This window comes from Abrus precatorius, unplaced genomic scaffold (assembly GCF_003935025.1).
Source record: "Abrus precatorius isolate BTA unplaced genomic scaffold, Abrus_2018 Scaffold3, whole genome shotgun sequence".
NCBI lineage: Eukaryota > Viridiplantae > Streptophyta > Magnoliopsida > Fabales > Fabaceae > Abrus > Abrus precatorius.
In genome coordinates, this window is record NW_020874373.1 from 5,419,600 (window position 1) to 5,440,860 (window position 21,261).

General features: G+C 33.8%; 1 protein-coding gene across 6 annotated transcripts; it reads right to left on the minus strand.

The window, feature by feature from the left end:
• Positions 1–197: 197 nt before the first annotated feature.
• Positions 198–20,529, minus strand: LOC113862831 (protein SUPPRESSOR OF QUENCHING 1, chloroplastic). 6 transcript variants are annotated; one of them, XM_027496062.1, is made up of 29 exons: positions 19,927–20,443; positions 19,277–19,377; positions 19,139–19,195; positions 18,953–19,047; positions 18,511–18,610; positions 18,143–18,201; positions 17,859–17,983; positions 17,443–17,551; positions 13,211–13,298; positions 13,000–13,066; positions 12,640–12,721; positions 12,285–12,360; positions 12,094–12,204; positions 11,741–11,836; positions 11,364–11,486; positions 10,020–10,217; positions 9,221–9,325; positions 9,039–9,103; positions 8,567–8,660; positions 8,219–8,376; positions 7,181–7,230; positions 6,973–7,094; positions 6,593–6,700; positions 5,917–6,009; positions 5,064–5,100; positions 3,605–3,852; positions 3,357–3,506; positions 2,645–2,821; positions 2,021–2,042 (listed from the first exon to the last, which is right to left on the minus strand). In XM_027496062.1, the coding sequence occupies exons 1-28, from the start codon at positions 20,294–20,296 to the stop codon at positions 2,657–2,659; spliced, it is 3,252 nt and encodes a 1,083-aa protein (XP_027351863.1). In that variant the 5' UTR covers positions 20,297–20,443; the 3' UTR covers positions 2,021–2,042; positions 2,645–2,656. The 6 variants fall into 6 exon arrangements, 4 of the variants coding, with proteins under 4 accessions (XP_027351864.1, XP_027351865.1, XP_027351867.1 ...); XM_027496063.1 differs by having other exon boundaries at positions 198–2,821; positions 12,640–12,700; positions 19,927–20,529; XR_003504494.1 differs by lacking the exon at positions 2,021–2,042 and having other exon boundaries at positions 2,511–2,821; positions 3,357–3,502; positions 12,640–12,700.
• Positions 20,530–21,261: the final 732 nt, after the last annotated feature.

A 21,261-nucleotide genomic window follows, 5' to 3' on the forward strand; every position in this document is an offset into this window, starting at 1 on the left:
GTGTACACAACCTAAATCATGTGCAAAGTTTACCCTTTACCGCATACGAGAAAACAAACACCAACATGGTTCAAACTTCAAAGTAGTCTAATCAAACAGTGCTCGGTCGTTGCCAACTCTATGATCAGACAGTAACCACTAACCAGCTGGTATAAGGTTTCTTTTGTTCGTTCTTTTTTTTTTTTTTTTCTGGCAGGAAACGAAGGAAAAGCCTAACTGAATCCTTGACAAATCGGTGCCATGTGCTAAAAGCAATAGAAACTATTATTATAATGTTAAAATTCACTTTGTTTCTTCCCTTTACGTGCAGCGATCGTACGTTAACGCTTTAAAATTGATAATTGTAATTTTCATTTTTGTAATTATATGAACGTTGTTTCGCGAAAAGGTAGATAAAGTGAAGGCTTTAGTACCTGAAAACAAAATCTTTTAAAAGGGCTTGTTAAATTTTTAATATTTTTTAAAAAACAAATTATCAAAATAATATTATTTTAAAACTAATTTCATGTGTCTTCACTTATTCTCAGTAATTTAAATTCAAAATTGATTTAACAAAAAACAAGTTTGGCCCAAAGATATTATTTTAATATTTTTTTTAAAAAGTATTACAAAATAAATAACCCTTTTAAAGGCATTTATGACATGGCAATGGTATATTGGATAACGAAATATTTTGGCATGCATTGATTGGTTCTGCAAATGGGGCTGGACTTATTTGTTTTATTCCTGGCAATGATTAGAGGGAGTGCATGTTGTTTTATCAAAGCACTTTTCTACCCGGGTCTGGTTTATATTTTCCTTTTAAATAAGGGGAACCTTGGAGTTGGATTCACATTGCTTCCTTCTCGCCGTAGTCCGGGTCTGCGTTATTGGTTCACACTTCGTTTTGTGCGACGACCTGATTTAATTGCTCGCTGAGCTTCGAGATGATTATACAATATTATGAACTAAAAAGTAAAATATAAAAATGCCAAGTCCCTAACTGAGAAATCAGAAACTAATCTGAAAAGCAGATCAACCTCCTATCCAGTGACATGCAAGAGAACCTTGCCACTTTGAAAGAGACATGCTTGGCTGTCTAATCTCTCCCAGTGTCAATTGAAATAATATTAAACAATGAACTTAACCCGTACAATGATTCTCGCCTTTAGCAAAGAAATAATAATCGGAGTATGCTTTCATCACACAGTCCATAACAAGAAAACTATGTAAGTGAGATTGGGATCCTTCCCTTCTCAGAAATTTCACTGGTTAACGGAGTACAAGTTTCTTAATAAGGAGCTCATTATCAAGAGGCGAAACTCGATTATTATACATTACACTGATTGCTTTCTGCCCCAGCGCACAATTTGCATTTCAGATTTTAAAGTGATTTAAGGTCGAAAATTGATCTCAAGTCTTCACTCTTTACTCTTTGAAGAATAAAGAATTAAAGACGGCCCGGTTTAGGACGTGCACCGGGTCTGAGTAGGACATTATAATATCCGTTATCATATTTACACTTCCAAAAATTCCTTTCCTAAATTGCAAGGTGAATTCTTTACTTGCATTTTCATTAAACAAAAGTACCCATTCATTTTTCAATTATAAAGATAAGCCCATAATATCGTGCTTTGCAGTTGAACCAAACTACTAGAAATTGGTTAGCCAGTGGCTGCTCAATTTGGGATTAGGTGAAACTAACGGGTTTGACCATCTTATCTTAATACCATGTATTTTTATGTTCACTTCTTAATACCATGTTTATCACACAAGGCTAACCTGTACCCATTATATCGCTTTGCTAGCTGGGGAAAAGGCCTCACATACTTCATTGCATCAACTAGGAACTAAAAAATAATAATCTCGTTAACCAATATCTTAAAAGTACTCCTTACATTACATATCTTTTCTAGTTGTTAATTTTAACTTATGTTTTAAAACTTGTTATTTTAGAAATCTAAGATTATTTTTCAAAAAAATATACCCTTATTTAATGTTATGAATATAATTACTTCAACCCACCATCATAATGACATCTCCCATATATCGCGTTTCTTCATCTATCAAATAGTAAGTTAAATAACAAAAAATGAAATAAGTGAAATATAAATGAAGTTATTTTAGTCATGATATAATAAAATTATACATTAAATAAAAGGAATATTGATTAAGAAATCAATAAATAAAAAGTCTTCATTAAAAAGCACAACTGTTATATATAAGTTAAAAGGAATATTGATTAAGAAATCATGATAAAAAGGACTGATATTAAATAATTCACAAAATGCACTTTTTTTTTTTTCTTGTAAAGTCATTTTCCGAAAACTAATGTTAACCATTCAGTACTTTAAATGAAAATATATGTTCAACTATTGACCAGCAAGCGCAACTGCTATAATCAATTATTGATATGGATAAAACGCAACTGTGCACGTGTCCGACTAAGTAGGCAATCCATTTCTTGCTTATCCACAAAACCGTTAATATATTATTTATGGCTACACAATGAAGACCTCTTCATAGCAGCGAGAAGAGCCAGACAAAAACCTTGACTTCTGTTAGCTATGATGGATTATATCAAAAGATCATGACCCTCAAACATTTGAATATTATTATATATTGCAAACAAAAGATGAGCAAGAGATTGATGCGCTAAATGAACCTGGTTAAGTCGTCACGGTACAACTGGCTGCAGTAAGCTGTTGGTTGAAGTTTTGGGTTTCACAAAATGTGCAAGAGTGACGTCTGGACTGGCAGAGTTTGAAGCTCCCACTCGGAAGGGGACCTCAAATAGCACCGACTGGTACAAACAAACTTCATCTTCCTTGCAAAAGTAAATCTGTAAAGAGTGAATGTAATTATGTACTTTTTCTCATCGATGCTCTTTGGGTTTGTCCACCACCAACTGATGCTATATGAGGTGGATTTATAATTATAGGTATAGCAATGGAAGACCTAAAGAGGCTTCACCAAATCGAAGTGAGAGCCAGACTGATGCTATATGAGGTGGATTTATAAGTATAGCAATGGAAGACCTAAACAGGCTTCACCAAATCAAAGTGAGAGCCAGACTGATGCTATATGAGGTGGATTTATAATTATAGGTATAGCAATGGAAGACCTAAACAGGCTTCACCAAATCAAAGTGAGAGCCAGTCACTTTTAGAATTAAGCCCCCGAACATTAGAATGAGCAACCGCTAAAGCTTCCATTGATATTCCTTACATTAATAAACCTTCTCTTCCTCATGTTATCACTTGATACCATTAAAATAGAATACAAAGATCTAATACTTAAGAGAAGTTCTGAAGGCTTGAAGCAAACTATTTCATTTCAAAACCCAACAAAGTCCTGAATTCAATAATGAGGCATACCTTGCAATTAATTCTTCCAATTGAAGCAGTGTTAGAGGATCTCTTAAAGTGAAGGGTTGCAGATCCTTCTGGACTAAGAAGTCCATCGACGGGATCAATGTTCACAGCATCTTCAGGTTCAATATCCACGCTGAATCTACTGCGTGCTTCCTGCAACGAAATTTTTGAATAGTCAATGAAATGCATAATCATGAGCGTATGCAAAGAATTGAATTACAGTGTTTGAAAGAAAGGAGGAGGATGAGGACCTTTGAGAAATGATACTCATTCGGTAATGATATTTGAATGGACAAGTTTCCCTCATTTGATGAAATGGCATCAACGGTAATTGGCACCGTGTCAGCTGATGGTCGTCTTCTAAGACGTTTAAAAGATCTTGATTTTGGTTTAGGAGGCTGAATCCCTTTAAGCTCCAAGGTACGGAGTTCAATTTCACCAGTGTTCAAATCTAGATATCGGATTAAGCTGTTGTTTGTATCCGCTATGAATAGTCTCCCTGAAAGCAGAAAGTGAACAAAAAATCTTTCTATGATTGAGCTCATCCTGAAGTTATTCCATTTTTTGACCGAAGAATTGGATCAAGTGAGACCTCAAATTCCACGATCACGTGTACAACAAAAAGGTAGTTCATGAATTCTATAACATGCATAATGAGATGACAATTATGTCTGTTGTAATTGATGAGGTTAATTATTTAGTCGTTAAGATGTTACACAATGGATAAGAATTAAGAATATATTTTTTAATTATTTATAAAAATAACACATGTTATGTAAGCAGCATTATAAGTCTTGCTATGAATTTAATTTTATTTAAATTTTTTGGGGGTAAATGAGAGGGGTCTAAGCCCCAAAATTAAAAATTACATAATCAAACAAGGAGTAGTAGTAGAAACTACAATAACATCACCTAACGGAACAAAGTTAACTCTTTAGGAGGAGACTCGTAGATTAGTCTCGATATGATTTTGATTAAAATGATCGAGTATTCTGAATATTGTTCCTTACTTCTGGTTCCCATTCTACATCATAGAGTGGCTCAAAAGGGACAATGCACAAGCTTAAGTATCCAAAATTTTCCAGATTCATCCTAACTTAGCAACTGATATCCCATATTCCCATCTTACAAGAGTTTTAAAAGAGCACCAACCTGGCAACAGCAAAGCCAGCAGAAATAGGTGATGACAATAAACAGCATGGTATTTGTGGAAAGATTTACAGCCAGAGAGTTAGGAAAGTACTTAAAACTGATGTTTCAAAGCAGTCTATTTCTAGCTCAACCAACCGAAAACTTTTAACAAGCATTGGATAAAGGTAAATGCAAGGCCAAAAAATAGTTAGGGCTATTCATATAGTTAGCAAATTCACCATCCTCTGTCGAGAAAAAAAATCATTGTTTGTGTCTATGACAATGGTTAGGCAGTACCCTGCTCATCAATTCAAACACAGGTCATGGACTTTCCCAGGTGATGACTGGTGCGGTGATTAAGGTAATGTGTGTACATTACACACGCAAATGTATAGGGCATATCGGGTAAAGATTTACTTCTTTCACTCTCCAAATAACATACTCCTCTAACTGGACAAATGCATTGACAATATACTTGTATATAAAGGAAGTTTAGATTCTCTCTTAGATTCACAAAGAATAATTAATATGCGCAAACATTAAAAACAATGAATTAGATTGCAGTAAAAAGAGAAGTACCATTCTTCCCTTCAACAATTCCTGACGGTTCAGAAAGCTGCAAGAAAATTGATAAATATATTACACATGTATCTGCGGCTACTAAGTTAGCAAGGCTTCATTTATTTTTTTCTGGGTTCTACTGATACTTGTTCATTTATATTGAGAATATAGAAACATCTAGTTTTATCTTTGAATGGATTCAGGGCTCATGAGAAGGTCAAGTCTGATATAACAGACATCCAAATATGTGCATGCTTCCTATCAAATAATCAACGCACAAAGCATAGGAACAGGAAACAAAACTAGGTCAGATTAACAATATTAAACAGCAAAGACTTTCCATTTTCCCTCTTTTAAGGGAAAAAAGACGGAGAATAAGAAATTCTAAAAAAAAACAAAAGGAAAAACATAACTAACAAAAAGCAAGTAAACCAAATCAATAGAATAAATCCCACATAACCTGCTGCGTATTTGAACATAGCATAAATATCATTAAGCAACATCAATACATTCCTAGTGCTTCTCTTTCACATTCCAGTGGTCATTAAGTTGCAGAAGAATAACAATAGGAAGAGTGCAACTGATATTCCAAATCCTAGAAAAATGGATTGTCATTTTTAACAAATGTTTCATTTATAGTGCTTCATCAGCTTGTGCTCATGTGAACCTATGCACTATGTCACCAAAATTAGTTCATTAAATCATTCTACCTTTGAAATATTTGATAGTTCTACACTTGCTTGCACTAGGAATCAACAGCACAATGTCTTGCATAGATTATTCAACATTTAGAAAAGAGGATATAAACTCAAATTTCTATGTCAACATGGTGATGATTTTGGTAAATAAGGGCACAGAATATTTTACCAACCTGAGCTTTTACAGCTGTTCCATCTTTGAAACCAGCTTTTCCTGTCCCTGCAATGGTGCTAACTCTTTTACTAGTTGGATCTAGCTTCTTGATCTGAAAATTTGAAACATAACAGAGAGATGAAAATTAGGAAATTCAGTTAACAAGGATAGCGAGCTAAAGCCTAGCCATCCAATTATATAACTTGTGTCTTTCTAAGTGAGTTGTATCACATATGATTCCAAACCTCCAAGAGATAAGTTTAATGACAAAAATCTTTCCATGTACAAGAATTTTCAGAATTAAATCAACTATAAGACCAACAAGGTGCATAAAAAATTAGCTACTCTTGCATGATTTAAAACCAAAAAAATTACAGTAGGTATCTGATGTTTAATGGAGTTTAAGCCAACATGGACACCAAATATTGACTCCTAAAAGAAACTGGCAGGATGACCATTCAATACTTGCATTATGAGAACAATACATTGTCAAATCAAGAGAGAATGGTTGGAAACTTCAGCGAGGACAGAAAATAGGAAAACATATGTAAAGACAAAAGGAACATGTAAAATATTCTAATAAATAATTCTTTTCTTACAATATATAGATATAATATCATCAATGTTATCTCTAAAGATATGTTGCGAGCCCAAGCTCTTACAATTTCAAAATTAACTTGGTTTGAATTGTTTACCTTGTGATTGTAGCTATCTGTGATATAGACTTCACCATCACTTCCACACATAATTCCCAGTGGATGTTGAAGAAGTATGTTGGAGCCTATTCCATCTTGATCACCAAACTGCAGGAGGTTTGAGCATATGTGAAGATAGGTTACCAGGAGATAAAGTCTAAAGACAATGTTATAGATATATCATATATCACTAATTGTTAAAACCAAGTGTAGCAGTGTGTTTAAAGATGGAAAAAAACTAAAAACATGAAACACCTAAGCTCATCTACTGCAATTTTTTTACCTTGTCATAAGGAAGACTAATTATTGTAGAAGTATTAGTGGGACCAAATGAAGCAGGGAATCTAAGTAATTGTCCTCTGAAATTGTATTAAAACTACCTTAAACAAATTTTCAGGGAAAATTGGATCACCACCAGCTAACAACTGAGATCCTCCTGTTTTCAGATCAAGAGCTCGAATTGAACTACTCTCACTATCAGCAATGTAGATCTCCATTAGGTCTTGTCGTGAAAAATCATGTGAACAAATTATTATGGATGATATTTGATGTAAATCCACGTTCAAGAGAATTGTCGCAACATGTTACCTTGAGACAATGAAAGACCAGAAGGTTGTGCAAATGATGTGCTTGAAGAACTATATCAGTCAAAACATAAATACGTATTAATATAAGATTTTCAGATATTCTAGCCAAAAAATCACTAAATAGAAACACAGGGAATAAATGGGAACTAATAATTTCAAATCCATGGTTCAACCTAGCATAGATACACATCTTAGAAAAACAAATAATAAAGTCACCGTTGACATTAGAATAAGTTTCATCATCCCCTCAAAATAGGTGATAGCAACTTCAGAGAGGAGTTTTTCATCCAATTGTTCATTTAAAGATCATTCCTGAATTTTTGCCAGTTTCATTTCCCCCTAAATTGCCCAAACTGGGGTTGAAATTTTCACAAATGAGCTTTGCATACAAGTCTTCATATAAATCTTATCCTTAAAATTTTCATCATGACTTTTAGGGGCATGACAAACTTACCTTTGGACTTGAATTAAAAAAAAATTAAAAAAAAAAAATCCAAATTTAAACAATTTCTTGTTTATGCTTGGAAAAAAAAATACACTTAATCTTTTAGAGTCTTTTCAGAAGTTAATACTTTTAGTTTATGACAAAGGCACCAAAATAACTCTTTTTTAGTTTATTAAAATTATTTTAATTACTATATTTTTAAACATGTTTTTTAATTAAAAAATTGTTTAAAAAGGCATAAACAAAGGTTCTTAGTTGACATCATTCACTGTTGCATTGAAGATTGCCTACAGCCATTTCTTAGAATGACAGTTTCAACTCCCAAGTTACTGATAGCAAGGTTGTTAAACTTGAGAGTTTATGTAAGAAAAGCAGCACCTACAAGCCATCGAAGACAATACAAAAGATAGATGAGAAGGATCATTTTTAATGCCATGAGTTTTATATCAAATGATATTGGTATTAATATAGGATAAAGATATGCATATTGGCTGTAAAACAGTAAACAAGTTTACTATAATAAATCCACAGAAGAAAACTGCAATGTAAACAAAGTTTGACATCAGGTAGAATTATCTTCATTTGATGTGATACCTTGATCCATTTAAATTTCTTTCATAACCATCACCACTAAATGCTCTCGTAGTTGCATCCAATAAATTGTGCTCCCAAATCTGATGTTGGCCAGCCATGGCAATATAAATTTTTTCTTCAAATGGATGAAAGCAGACATCCCAAGGGGAATTGAGGAGCTGGAAAAGAGGGAAATTTGAGAAGTCTAACTTTTTGGTTCATTACGAAGCCTATCACAGAATCATATTGAATGAAAATATAATAATTAAAAAAATTAAGGAGTCTAAATTTGTGGTTCGTGTTAGATTCTACGCTATAGATCAATTCACATGCCACTCATCCTCAAGATTTACTAATCAATTTTATTACCTGAGTATCTCCTTTTCCTCCTCCTATATAATCGGTTCCCTTGGTCCCATTTCCAGCAAGAGTCCGCACTTTCTCATTAACAAAATCAATTTCCCTTTGAAAATGGAACTGAATGAGTTAGACCAGACAGTAAGAAACTATTTCATGTTAATCAGAAATCTATTATTGTATTTCATATAAATAAATTGATCCATCAAACTTCTGTACCACAGCTTGACTTACTTCAATATGAATACAGCACCAAAGTTATTTTATCAAATCAAACAAGAATAATTTCTTAAACTTTCTAAGAATGAAATTATTTGCAGATCAGTTTTGATATTACGAAGCAGCCATGGCATTCAGTTCACATAGCAAGAGTGTTTCAATTGTTTTCTGTTATTGAATTTACCATATCTATTAAGCACAGATGTTGTCACATATATCATGAAAACAAAAATCAGACTACTGATTTTCTAAAGCTGTCATGTACCTCAAAGCATGGTTTTCGGTGTCAGCAACATAAAGGATATTTTTCTTTGCATTATAAGCAAGGCCCTAGAAAAACAAGAACCACAAAAAATAAAATGTACCTCATATTGATAAAATAGTACACTTAAGCAAGAACTAAACACACTAAAACCTCAAACCGGACCCACTTATTTATTTTGGTACCTGAGGGCGGTTAAAGGTGGCATCATCAAAGGAACCATCCTGCAATCCTTCCTCCCCACTACTCCCAATTTGTAGAATAAAATTCCCATCAAGATCAGTAACAACCTAAATACCAAACATAGCCAGGTGTCTTATTGACAGTTTTAGTAAACAACCACAACTTGCATAGTAAAACAAAAAAGAAATATTACAGCTACATGCATGGTCAGAACTCTGAGTGAAGTGTGCCAATTTGGGATGTAGAGTTTAATTTGTGTTATTTGGAAATACATAATTTCATTGTCAATAATTTAGGAATTTCAAGTTTAGTTGTTTGGTTTTTGGAATGACACGTCCATAGTTTGATTAGGATATCATTAAGTTATATAATTTATCTAAGGAGCTTCATATTTATGATCGAATTTGGATAACAGTTTGTGTATTGGTCAGCAGTTACTGGGTCCCAGCTCCATTATACATTAAGGGGAATGGAATTCTTTCATAATTTTAAAGCAATTATATGTGGTCCCTTCAAAAGTTATTCATTATTCATCTTGTCATGAGTAAGATTTCATAGGTAACTGTCAAAAGACATTTTGTATAACTTCTTAAGGAAACTTGGGGAATTGACCAGAGCAGGTAAATTCTAGAAACCTGGCAACTACCATCGATACTGAGTTAAAATATTGTTCCAGATAGTTTGTATGGGAAGTAAACATTTTAAATCATCATTTTCATACCAGGTAAAACCAGTACAATTATGCACCACGTGGTCATGGAGAGAGGAGGGGGAGGGGTGAGGGAGAGGTAAAGCACTCACTATGCGGTTATGGTTGCTGTCAGAAATAAAAAGCCTGTTATTAAGGACATCAATTGCCAGCTTTCCAGGAAACTTTAAGGGAGATGTCAATAGGCGAGGATCATTATCTTTCTCCAAACTCAACGTAATTGGTGTTTTGTCCAACATGTTTTCTTTTCCATAAAACAAAAGGGCTGCCTCCACAAAATCATCAAGATCCTTTCCAAAACAGAAACAATACAAGACTTGTTTTAACCACCATGTCGTTAGAAAAATAATAGCTATAGCCTATAACAGTAACTGCATATATCGAAAGATGTAATTGGGCACCGTATTCAAAACACAAGTTTTAAATCAATACTGATAGCAATACAAAAAAATTGTAAACATATTTATTGTTGTCTTGTCAAGATATATTTTAAGAATAAATAATTTTTAAGTTGACAAATCAAAAAAGTGAATCACCATAAAGCACATTTAAACCTTTTATCTTCTCCGTGAATAAAAATGAAAAAAGAAAGGGCATAGGCAGCAAAAGATATATGTGCTGCTTTATCATGCTTTATTTAAAACATTAGGTCTACATTCGAATCCGTTAAACTAGTTGGTGAGCCAGACATGTTAAAATATAAATTCCTGGCCCTAGGACAAACGTTACATTAAAGAGGAGTGGCTTTTTCACCTATTGGAAACAATTTTTAATTTTTTAAATAATTATTACAATGGGTGGGTTTCAAAAAATTTTCCAAAGCAGGTCTTTATGCCATGTAGGAAGCATCGCCACTAAATTTTTTCCGTATGGACCGTTGACTGCAAGCCTCGACTTAAAATACCATATACTAGAATTATGGCGCTAAAAATTTTATAGGAATCAGATGAATGGGTGGTCCCGACAACATCAACTTATCAAATAACAACCATTGGATGTTGACGAACTCTACTTGAATTTTGCTTTACTCAACTGCAAAAACCGTCTGTGGCTGTGTAACAGATAGTTACGGACCCCTAAACCAAAACCTGTTCAACATATGGTATTACCATCTGTCAATGAGATGGTTTCATGTGTCCAAAATCACTAGTCCCAGAAACGGTTTGGCAGGCCCATGCACACAGCTCATTTGTTGGACAAATATAAATACTTTTTAAATGGCTATCTAGCATGATAGCATTTTTCCTTTTCATCTACGCTAAATCATTAATGCCCACACTCAGCTAGTTTTACAAAATCTGCAACAGTAATGTAAATGCCATACTGTGCAAAAGGTGAGATCCTTATTATCCCAGAGTTGTCTTGCACAACTTTAAAATATCACAACAAATTTTAAATAAATACAAGCAGAAGTACCTAGAGGTTATCATCAATACCTTTCTGTGACCCTCTCCTGCAAGTTGTGCAAGGAGCTTACCATTGGGGCTAACAATAGCAAATGTTGGCCATGAATTTACACCCAACTTCCGCCAAAGATACATGTCTCCGTCATTGACAACCTAAAAGGAGGAAACAGAAAAGATCCAATGGAGCATGCTTTAGCAAGCGTTCAAGAGCCTTAAATCATTAACAAAATTAAACATCGATGCAAAGAACACTATCAGACAAACAAAATAGCAGCACAATAAACCATCTGACCAAAAAAGTATTGGTTTTTCATAATATGAACAGAAGTTGACAACATCTTGCCAATGTTAAATTTTTCAGAACAAAAAAACTTAAAACATTATTTGAATTCCAACTTCAGGCTTACTGGGTGAGTGATGCCATAGCGTAGAACTGCATTGCGAATGGCTTCAGAATCTTTCTCATTATCAAACTTTGCAGAATGAACACCCACAACAACGAACTGGACAAACAAAGCATACATAAACATATATACATATTAACCCTTTTGAGGGAGAACAGACCCATTTTTTCAAATCAAGCATTAACTGGACAACTAATTACTTTTCATACAGAAGAGTATAGAACAAGAAAATTCTAGAAAACTTTAAGCTCATATCATTAAGTATTTTGTAATTGTATGACAAAATTTTGCTAAGCAGAGTCATACATCATGCTACATTTGATAACCAAAAAAATTAGTTATATGATAGAAATTACCGGCATATCTTTGTATTTTTTCTCCAAAACATCTAGGTCTGGCAACACATGCATACAGTTTATACAACAATAAGTCCAGAAATCCAGCAGCACAACTTTCCCTTTCAGGTCCTGCCAAAGCACAGAATCAAAATCTAATGAATTATCGCATGTCATTTCCTCAGATTATAATTCAAACTGAATAAAAGTACCCTGCGAAACTGAAGCGGAGCTGTATTGAACCAATCAAGTTTAGACGGAAATTCTGGAACAATTTGCATATTTCCCCTTGAGCAGTGAAAAGAAATTAATTACACTATATTAGTAACAGTTACAACTTGGACAGTTGCTGAAGCTTCAATGTTCAATTTATGTTTCTTTTTCTCCAAAGAGGTAGGTAATACTTCCAATTCTACACACACAAAATAACTGACAACAGAAAATAATATCTTCAAGCAATATTTTGGATGATATTGAGAACACAATTATACATTAATAAAAACATGAGTATAGGGACAAAATCATCAGAAATATGGTTATAAATAAATCTATAAAATCACTAATTACCTGCTTTCCAGATCAGATATGTAGTTCACAAATTGTTGGATCCTATCATATCTTGAGTTATCTGAGAACAAAAAAGTAATTACTCTATGGCTTTTACTTCACCTTTGAGTCATACGAAAATTGGGGGAGGGGGGACTTTGAGATGATCACAAAGCTTCAGTCACTCGATGGTCCAAAGTTTGAATTTGGAACCTAGAGTATACAGGAGATCTTTTAACAAGTTTTTGAATTGTGTAGCCCTTTAAGATTCATATTTATTCATAGCACCAACAATGACCATAAGATAGGAAAATAGATAAAATGGGGAAAGTCTGTAACAGCATAAAAGATTGATTTCATGGCACATTATCAATCCATTACCTATTGGAGGCTGGGTAACACCAAACAATTGATTCCAAACAGCTTTAGGGGAAGCATATTGCATAGCCTGCAGTATAGTAATTGGTTGGTTACACTTGATTGATTTGCAAATCAATTCTCCGTCAAAAAGATTAAAAATTGAAAAGTTAAGATTCCACCTAAATATTTATCATACATACTTTACAGCAAATTTTATGCAACGTCATTGTACCTTCCAGTTACTTAAGGTGAAGACAAGGCAAGAGATAGCTATGCCCAGACTACCAAATCTCAGTATATCTCGCCGAGAACCCTGAAACCTGCCCATAAATTATTTCTGCACAGTCATAATAGAAAATCAACAGGAAGCTCTGCTTATTGCACGGGCAAAAATACTACATCAAATAATAAAAAACTAAACCCTTATTTATCATATACAAGAATGGCACCAAACCAATGTAGCATCAGATTGCTTTTATGGGAACCCTCAATTGTCTGGTTGATGAATCAATTAGTTGTTACAATGTGAATAAAGGCAAACAGCACTACATTACATTACTATTTGGAGCCAACTTGTTTCAACTTTTCCAATTATTGAACCTCAGACTTTTTACCTTTTCATATTATTTATTTTTCTTAAATAGGACAAATATATATTGAAAGCCAATCCCAGTTCAATCCCTTGTATCACCAGCGAGGACCATTTGAACTGAATTTTCAAGTTACACTCAGTGTTATCAAATGGCGGATCTGGCAGAGTCATGGCGACTTGCGGTGGGGGATTTCAACCTCGCCGGTACACCACCACCGTTAAATGGCAGTTTTTGTGTGGCGGCGCCATGGCAATAACGGCGGCCATGGCGGAAATTTGTGAAAAATGGCGGATTTTCGTTATTTGGGCCCAAACCCGACCCGGTCCAAGGCTGACCCGTGCATAAACTAAGGTAAGTCTCTCTTCTCCGTCACTCAAACCCTTCTCCCTCATCTCTCATCTCCCTTTTCTCTGCTTGTATCCCATCTCTGCTCATCTTGGACCTCTCTTTACCATCATCTTTTTTAATTTCTCTTCTCCAATCTGTCTTTTCCGATGTAAATCTGCCCTTATCTCAGATCTTTCTTTTCTCTAACCTACTCTATTCTGTTCACCGGCGCGACATCTCCTCTATCTTTGACGACCTAAACCTCCATCTCCGGCAACCTCTTTTTTCCAATAGCCATCTTTTTTTGTTTTTTCCTCTCTCTTGCAGTTTTTTCTTTTATTTCTTCATTTCTATTTTTCTCTTTCCATGTTTCAATTTTTCCTTTGTCCACCTGTCTATTTATTCTTAAAAAAGCCCATTATCTTTATTTCAGCTTCTCTTAACATGGCTCAACAAGAATCTTCATCATCAAGAGCTTCTAATCGATCTGACTTGAGATGGAAATACGCTCATTCTTTAAAAGAGGGTGATACAAACAACATTGTATGTCACTTTCGTGGAAAAGTTATGAATGTTGGAAGCACTAAAGTGAAACAACATTTGATTAGAAAGAAAAGTAACATGAAAACTTGTCCCAAGTGTCCTAAAGAAGTTAGAAAAGAAATTGAAGCATATCAAAAGGATAAAAAAAGTCAAAGCAACTTTGAGATGACAAATGTGAAAAGCTTTGAAAGTATAAGCTATGATGAAAGTGAGGATGAGGAAGATACCCAAACACATAGTATTGCCATGGCAAATCAAAAAGGGCCAATGGATTTGTTTTGTAGAAAACCAGAAAATGCAATTGAGAAAAGGAAAAAGGTAAAATTGAGATAAGCAAATATAAGAGAAGTTTATGATAAAGAAGCCAAAGCAAGGGTCCATCAATACATAGCTCAATTTTGGCATCAAGCTGACCTTTCCTTTAACCTCATTAAAATGAAGAGCTTTCAAAAAATGCTTACAGCTGTCAGTACTCTCGGTCCAAATTTACCAGCTCTAAGTTATCGTGATATTCGAGTTCGACTTCTAAAGAAAAAGTTAGAATATACCGATTCTCTTATCAAAAATCATAAGGAGCATTGGAGCAAACATAATTGTTCCATCATATCAGATGCATGGACCGATCGAAAGCAAATATGCTTAATTAATTTCTTGATTAACTCTCCTGCTGGGACTATATTTGTGAGGCCTATTGATGGATCTAATTTTGTGAAGACCGGTGAAAAATTATTTGAAATGCTTGATGCTCTTGTGAAAAAGATTGAAGATAAAGTTGTGCAAGTGATAACGGATAATGGAAGCAATTATGTCTTGACTGGTAAGATGTTGGAAGCGAAAAAACATCTTTATTAGACTCTTTGTGCAACTCATTACATAGATCATATGCTTTAAGATATTGGAAAACTTTCCTTGATAAAGAAGACAATTTAAAAGGAAATATTGGTTGTTGACTTAATCTACAGTCATTCAAGTACCTCGAATTTGTTAAAAAAATTTACAAACAAAAAGGAATTGGTGAGATACAGTTACTTGATTTGCAACTTTTTTTCTATCATTAAAAAGACTTCACCAAAAAAAAGTAAATCTTAGAAAGATGTTTACTTCTAAAAAATTATGTAAATACAAGTTATCAAAGGAAGTTAAAGGGAAGCAAGGAATAAAAATTTTACTAAATCCTGTATTTTGGAATAATGTGGTATATACTTTGAAAATCATGGCTCCTCTTGTCCGGGTGTTACGTTTGGTTGATGGGAAAAGAAGACCAGTCATGAGGTATATTTATGAAGCAATGGAGAAAAGTAAATAAGTTATTATGAAATCATTCAAAAATAATAAAAGTAAATACAAAGATGTTTTTGCAATCATTAATAATAGATAGACTTGTTAGCTTCACCGTTCATTACATAAAGTTGGTCACATTTTAAATCCAGAATTTTACTATGACAACCCTTAAATTGAATTTGATTTGAAAGTTACAAATGGGTTGTATGATTGTATCAAGAAGTTGATGCCAAGTCGGGATGTGTAACAAAGCATACTACTTAAATTACCAATTTATAAGAGCGGTGGTAGTCTCTTTGGGCCAACTTTGCAAAATCACAAAGAAAAAGCATTGCTCCTGATAATTCATTAAAATCTTCAATATTTAAATTTTAAGGTTATAATTCATCTTTAGAGTTATAATTTATATTTCATTTTATAGCTCAATAGTGGAGAATGTACATTCAACTCCACATTTGCAGTGACTAGCTATCATAATTTTGAGTTTGACATGTAGTGCATCCAGATAGAATGCAACTGGAGTGTTTTTGAACAAGTAATTTCTTATCTTTCGAGTCTACTACTTTCTTCTACAAATTAAAAAAAACTAATTAATATTCTTATAATTAAACTCACATTACAGATTCATTCAAAGAAGAAAAATAGGCTTGATCACAAAAAATTACATGACTTAGTTTATGTAAAATACAACCAACTCAAAAAACTTTACAATCTTAAAGATATAATTAATCCAATTACACTCAATGACATTGATAAATGTAATGAATGGTTCGTTGAAGAAATGGATGATGATGCTTTTGATGAGGATGCTGGAAATGACTTAGTTTTTTATGATGATAACACTATAAATTGGGCAACTGTTTATGAAGCTTCTAGAATTGGAGAGCCTCCAACATATATTAGGCGTCATTTTAAGAAAAGAAAAAGTCCATTAAGTGGTATCACTATCAAAGCTGCAAAAGTTTTCAAGATCAAAGCATGTTTAACAGCAAAAGGAAAAGAGAAAATAGTTCTTGAAGATGATAATGAAGAATTAGAAGATAAAGAGATGTCGAAAGAAACAGAAGATAAATTAGAATTTAATCTTCCACAATCTGAGGAATAAGAGGAGGAGGGATATGCTTTGATGGATGAGAAAGAGGATGATTATGTTAGACTTGAAGAAGAGAACTAAATTGATAATCTTTATTTTTATTGGTAACTAGATATTTGATAATTGCATATTTTGTATTGAATTATACTTTGGATTGTAGGTTATGTTACATATATTTTGAATTAATTATTTTCTATTATTTTCTGTGACCTATAGTATTTTTTTGTATATTTTATTATATCCACCATAACCTGCCATGGCGGCTACCGTAACTTTATGGCAATTTTTTGAGTTTCCACCATGAGCCGTCATCTGCTATTCATAACATTGGTTACACATCAACTGCAGGCACATTATTGGTTTCCCATTAAATGGTTAAAAAGTTTTAATATAAAAATCTAAAAGAATTGAAGACCACCAAAAAGCTAGTAGAATTAGCATTGCATTAGAATCTAAGCTTGGATTCTCTACAAGTAGTTGTTTATCCATCATCAACACCATGATAACTGGATAAAAGCAATGCAAATGATACTTAAGAGTGCATAACTTACAAACCTACTTTTGGATGAAAATATTTAGATTTCAGAAGATTGAATGAAAAAGGGTATCAACATAAAACTGTCTTACCCTCCAGTTGAGAAAATTCCATTATGTTCCCCGGTAGTTTTTGCAGCAAGCACGTCAGACGAAGATTGCGGAGAATTATTTAGTGTTTCAGAGCCCTGCATCCTCTTATCTGCAATGGCATATTTAGATAAGACCTCATGCAATAATTGTCAGAATAAAACTCTGGAGTACTGTCCATGAATAATTGTCAGCAAAAACTATCCCCACTAAAAGATATACTTAACAAAAGAAACAATTTTACAATATACTGCAATTCACCTAATAATAAAGTGTTTATTTTGCAATACATGGAAAACTCATAGCTCAGTATTCTTAAATTATAGAACAAATGGAGCTTTACCAATTCTACATCAAAAGCAACAAAGGAAATTTAAAAGAGAAAGCTAGATTTACAACAAACTCCCAATACTACATACTATATCCAATAGAGCCACCACTGAGAATATCATCAAGTGAAACATTTCCTATGTCATCACGGATAAGTGCTGGGTCAGCAGATTCCAAAGCCTCATCTGATAATGTGGTCCTTACAGCTATGCATCTGCAAGCAATAAAAACAACCACGTAAATATCTTTCATGTTTACATTTGAAAGAAATACATACACACACATATATATAGTGGTTTTCTAGTTCACAAATTGGTCTGATTAGTAAGTTCAAGCAGCCATTAACACAGGAAACACAAAGGTGAATACTTACCTCATTTGTGCAGCTTTGGCAGCTAGCACTCCAGCTAGTGCATCTTCTATAACAATACACTGCAAAAAAAATATAATGAGATTACTTTTTGATGTTTAAGAGAAAGACAACCATCCTTTTACATAAGGATATCAAATTTGATTGTATAATAACCTAAGCTTTGCATTAAACTTTAATTCTTAGTCATAGAGGCTCTAATGCCATGTCATAAACCAATGCTTTAAAAAGCTTAAGTTTTTGGATAAAGTCACATGATTCATTATATTTTACATCTTTACAACAATAAAACACTACCACTCTACAAAATCAATCATCCAAAAATATACAACTTAGGCCTATAATGACAATCTCAATCTAGTAGCATATACCTCACTGGGGGGCACATTCAATATTCTGGATGCAGCTAAGAAAATATCAGGAGCAGGTTTCAAATTCTCAAAAGCATCTGCTGAGACAATCGCGTCAAACCTGATAAAACAAATGCAATTGTACAACAAGAACAACCTTCATACATTGCAGGTTACAAGTAAAGTCAAACTGATGAATTCCGGCATGAAGCATAGCAAAAGTATACTGTTTGTACTGTGTTTAAATTAAACATACTACAGCTTAGCAAATAATATGATGCGGAATACAATTCATCTTGGATTATTATGGTTTAATGACTCAACATTGTTAAAACTAACTGAAGAAATAAAGTGAAATTTTCAAAAAATATCAATGATGTATACTATACATTATCAGCAAAAGTTAAAGGTCAATATTTCCATGCACATTCAATAAGTCACCCAGAATGTAATGTTGGCTTACAATGACAATGGTAAACCCGCAGCAGCTAAATTTGCATCAACCTTTATGCGATCAGCACTAGATGCAACAGCCACTTTAAGCCCTTTGCTTTTACACTGTTACGTGGTAGCATGTCCTTTCTTAGTCGCTTGATGAATCAACAAGGTGATGAACCAAACCATGTTAATCATGATCAGTCTTACATACCTGAGAAATGAGTTCAAGGGCACCTGGAAATCCTATTCCAGAATCTGGTTTTGCATACTGAGATAAGTGACAACACCTTAGGCAGTATAGAGTAAAAGAGACAAAAAGTAGCATCAAGTGAGACATAAATAATTTTACCTTATCTAAATATATTTCAAAGAACCTCTTTTTTGCAGCATCAGGATCAAATCCGTTAACTCCTTTAACAGAAGCAACCCCTCCCAAAAAGTTTGCTTCCCCTTTCATGTTTAAAAAAAACAATGAATAATATAAAAGCCTAATAATCAAATTAACAGCTCAATAAAACAACTGAGTGAAAATACTGGCGTATTTACACCCCTACTGCATCGAGCATGAAGGTAGACAATTCTTGAGAAGGCTGTTCTAAAATATACATTAATTCAGTTAGTCAAAACTCAGAAGTCAGAAGCTATGGTTAGCGAACCAATCCTCAGGCCTATTTTTCCTGATCTATAGACACGATACAAAGTGAGTTTCCAATCAAGAGCAATATGAAAGCATCTCAATACCAACAGAACACACGAAGCACGGATCATATGAATTGCATTTCATTAACACTATCACCTATTTGATCCATGCCACAGAAATTCAACATTGGCTATTGAAACCCTTTAGATAAAACGAGCAACGTTTCTCCGCTTCTAAATAACTGAACAGGTAACGAAGGCAACAAGCTAAAAAACAAGAGTATTCCGAAATTACGGTGGAGATTGAAGCAAGGAGTTCAAAAACCACGGTAAACAAAATTCAGAAACCTAGAGAAGTACCGGTTCCCATGAACGGCACAAAATCTTCGACGGTGACTTGGACGCCCATCTCAGCGAACACATCGACGGCGGCTCTTCTAGAAGGCTCTTCGCTGTTGCAGAGCACACCGTCCATGTCAAACAACACTGCAGAAACATTCCCCCAAGCTTCTCCTCCTTTTCCTGATGCGACATTCTTCTCCTCAACGTTCACCGCGCAAGCTTTTACCACAAGTCTCGGCATCAAAACGAGGCGTTTCGATCGGCAATGGAAGAATCGAGAAGGAAGCGAAATAGGTTTGAGTGGTTTGAGATTGGATGAGAAGAAGAAGTGTGTTGAAGTGGTTGGGCGCGATAGACAAAAGCGACTCGTTTCAAATGCCATCGCCATGTGATGCTTCACTCAACTGATTCTGTTTGTGAGTGACGGAGAGGATTTTGATTTTATTCGTATTAATTTAAATTTATATTTATTTCCCAACTCGTGCACTGTTTTGCCTTTTAAATTTCTTTGCTCGGATGGTATGGTGGGAATGGCAACTGGGAACTGCGAGGGAACAGAATTTTCGAGGGTACCTTATCTGCTTCGTGACCACAGCATTTTTTTTTAATTTTCCTGACTTCACTATTTGGGTATCTTTGGTTCATATATTTTTTTCCTTTTCAATTTTCTCCGATTTTCGGTGGAATTTTTCTGACCATTTATGCATTTTGTGATTGTGCAGTTGCTCTGTTGGCTACTTGGTTAAAACTTAAAAGGTCCAGTTGGCAAGTTTAACTAATGTGTACTTGATGGTGGATATAGCTCGTTTGTTTCAGTTTATTCTCGTGAAAATTTATTTTTAAAATATATAAATAAATAAATTTTTTATTTAGTTATAGAAGATGCTTTAATCATTTTAAAAAAATAAATTACAATTACATTTTAAAATAAAGATGTTTTTTATATAATCATAAATAAATAAAATATAACTTTTGTTTTCTTAAAATCTTTTTAAAGCTTAGAACTGCTTGCCTATAATCAATTTAAGAGACTAAACGTTTCATAACAAGATGTGGTGTCTTTTAACAATCATTTGAAATCTGTTATATACATTAAAGAAACAAGAATTGTGAAAAAAAAAAAGTCGGCTTAATAGATATTTAAAGTACTAGTGTTTAAAATCAAAATGTATAAATAAGAACAAGAAAAAAAAAGTCTAACCTATTCTCACATAGGCACTAGATATAAGAAACTTTTGTGATAAAATAAATAAACACTGAAGTAAAAAAAAAGTGGAGAGGAGCACTGAGCACATATGCGCTGAGTAGGCATTAGCTGTTTTAGGTTCCTCACTAGTTGTGGACACCCACCCT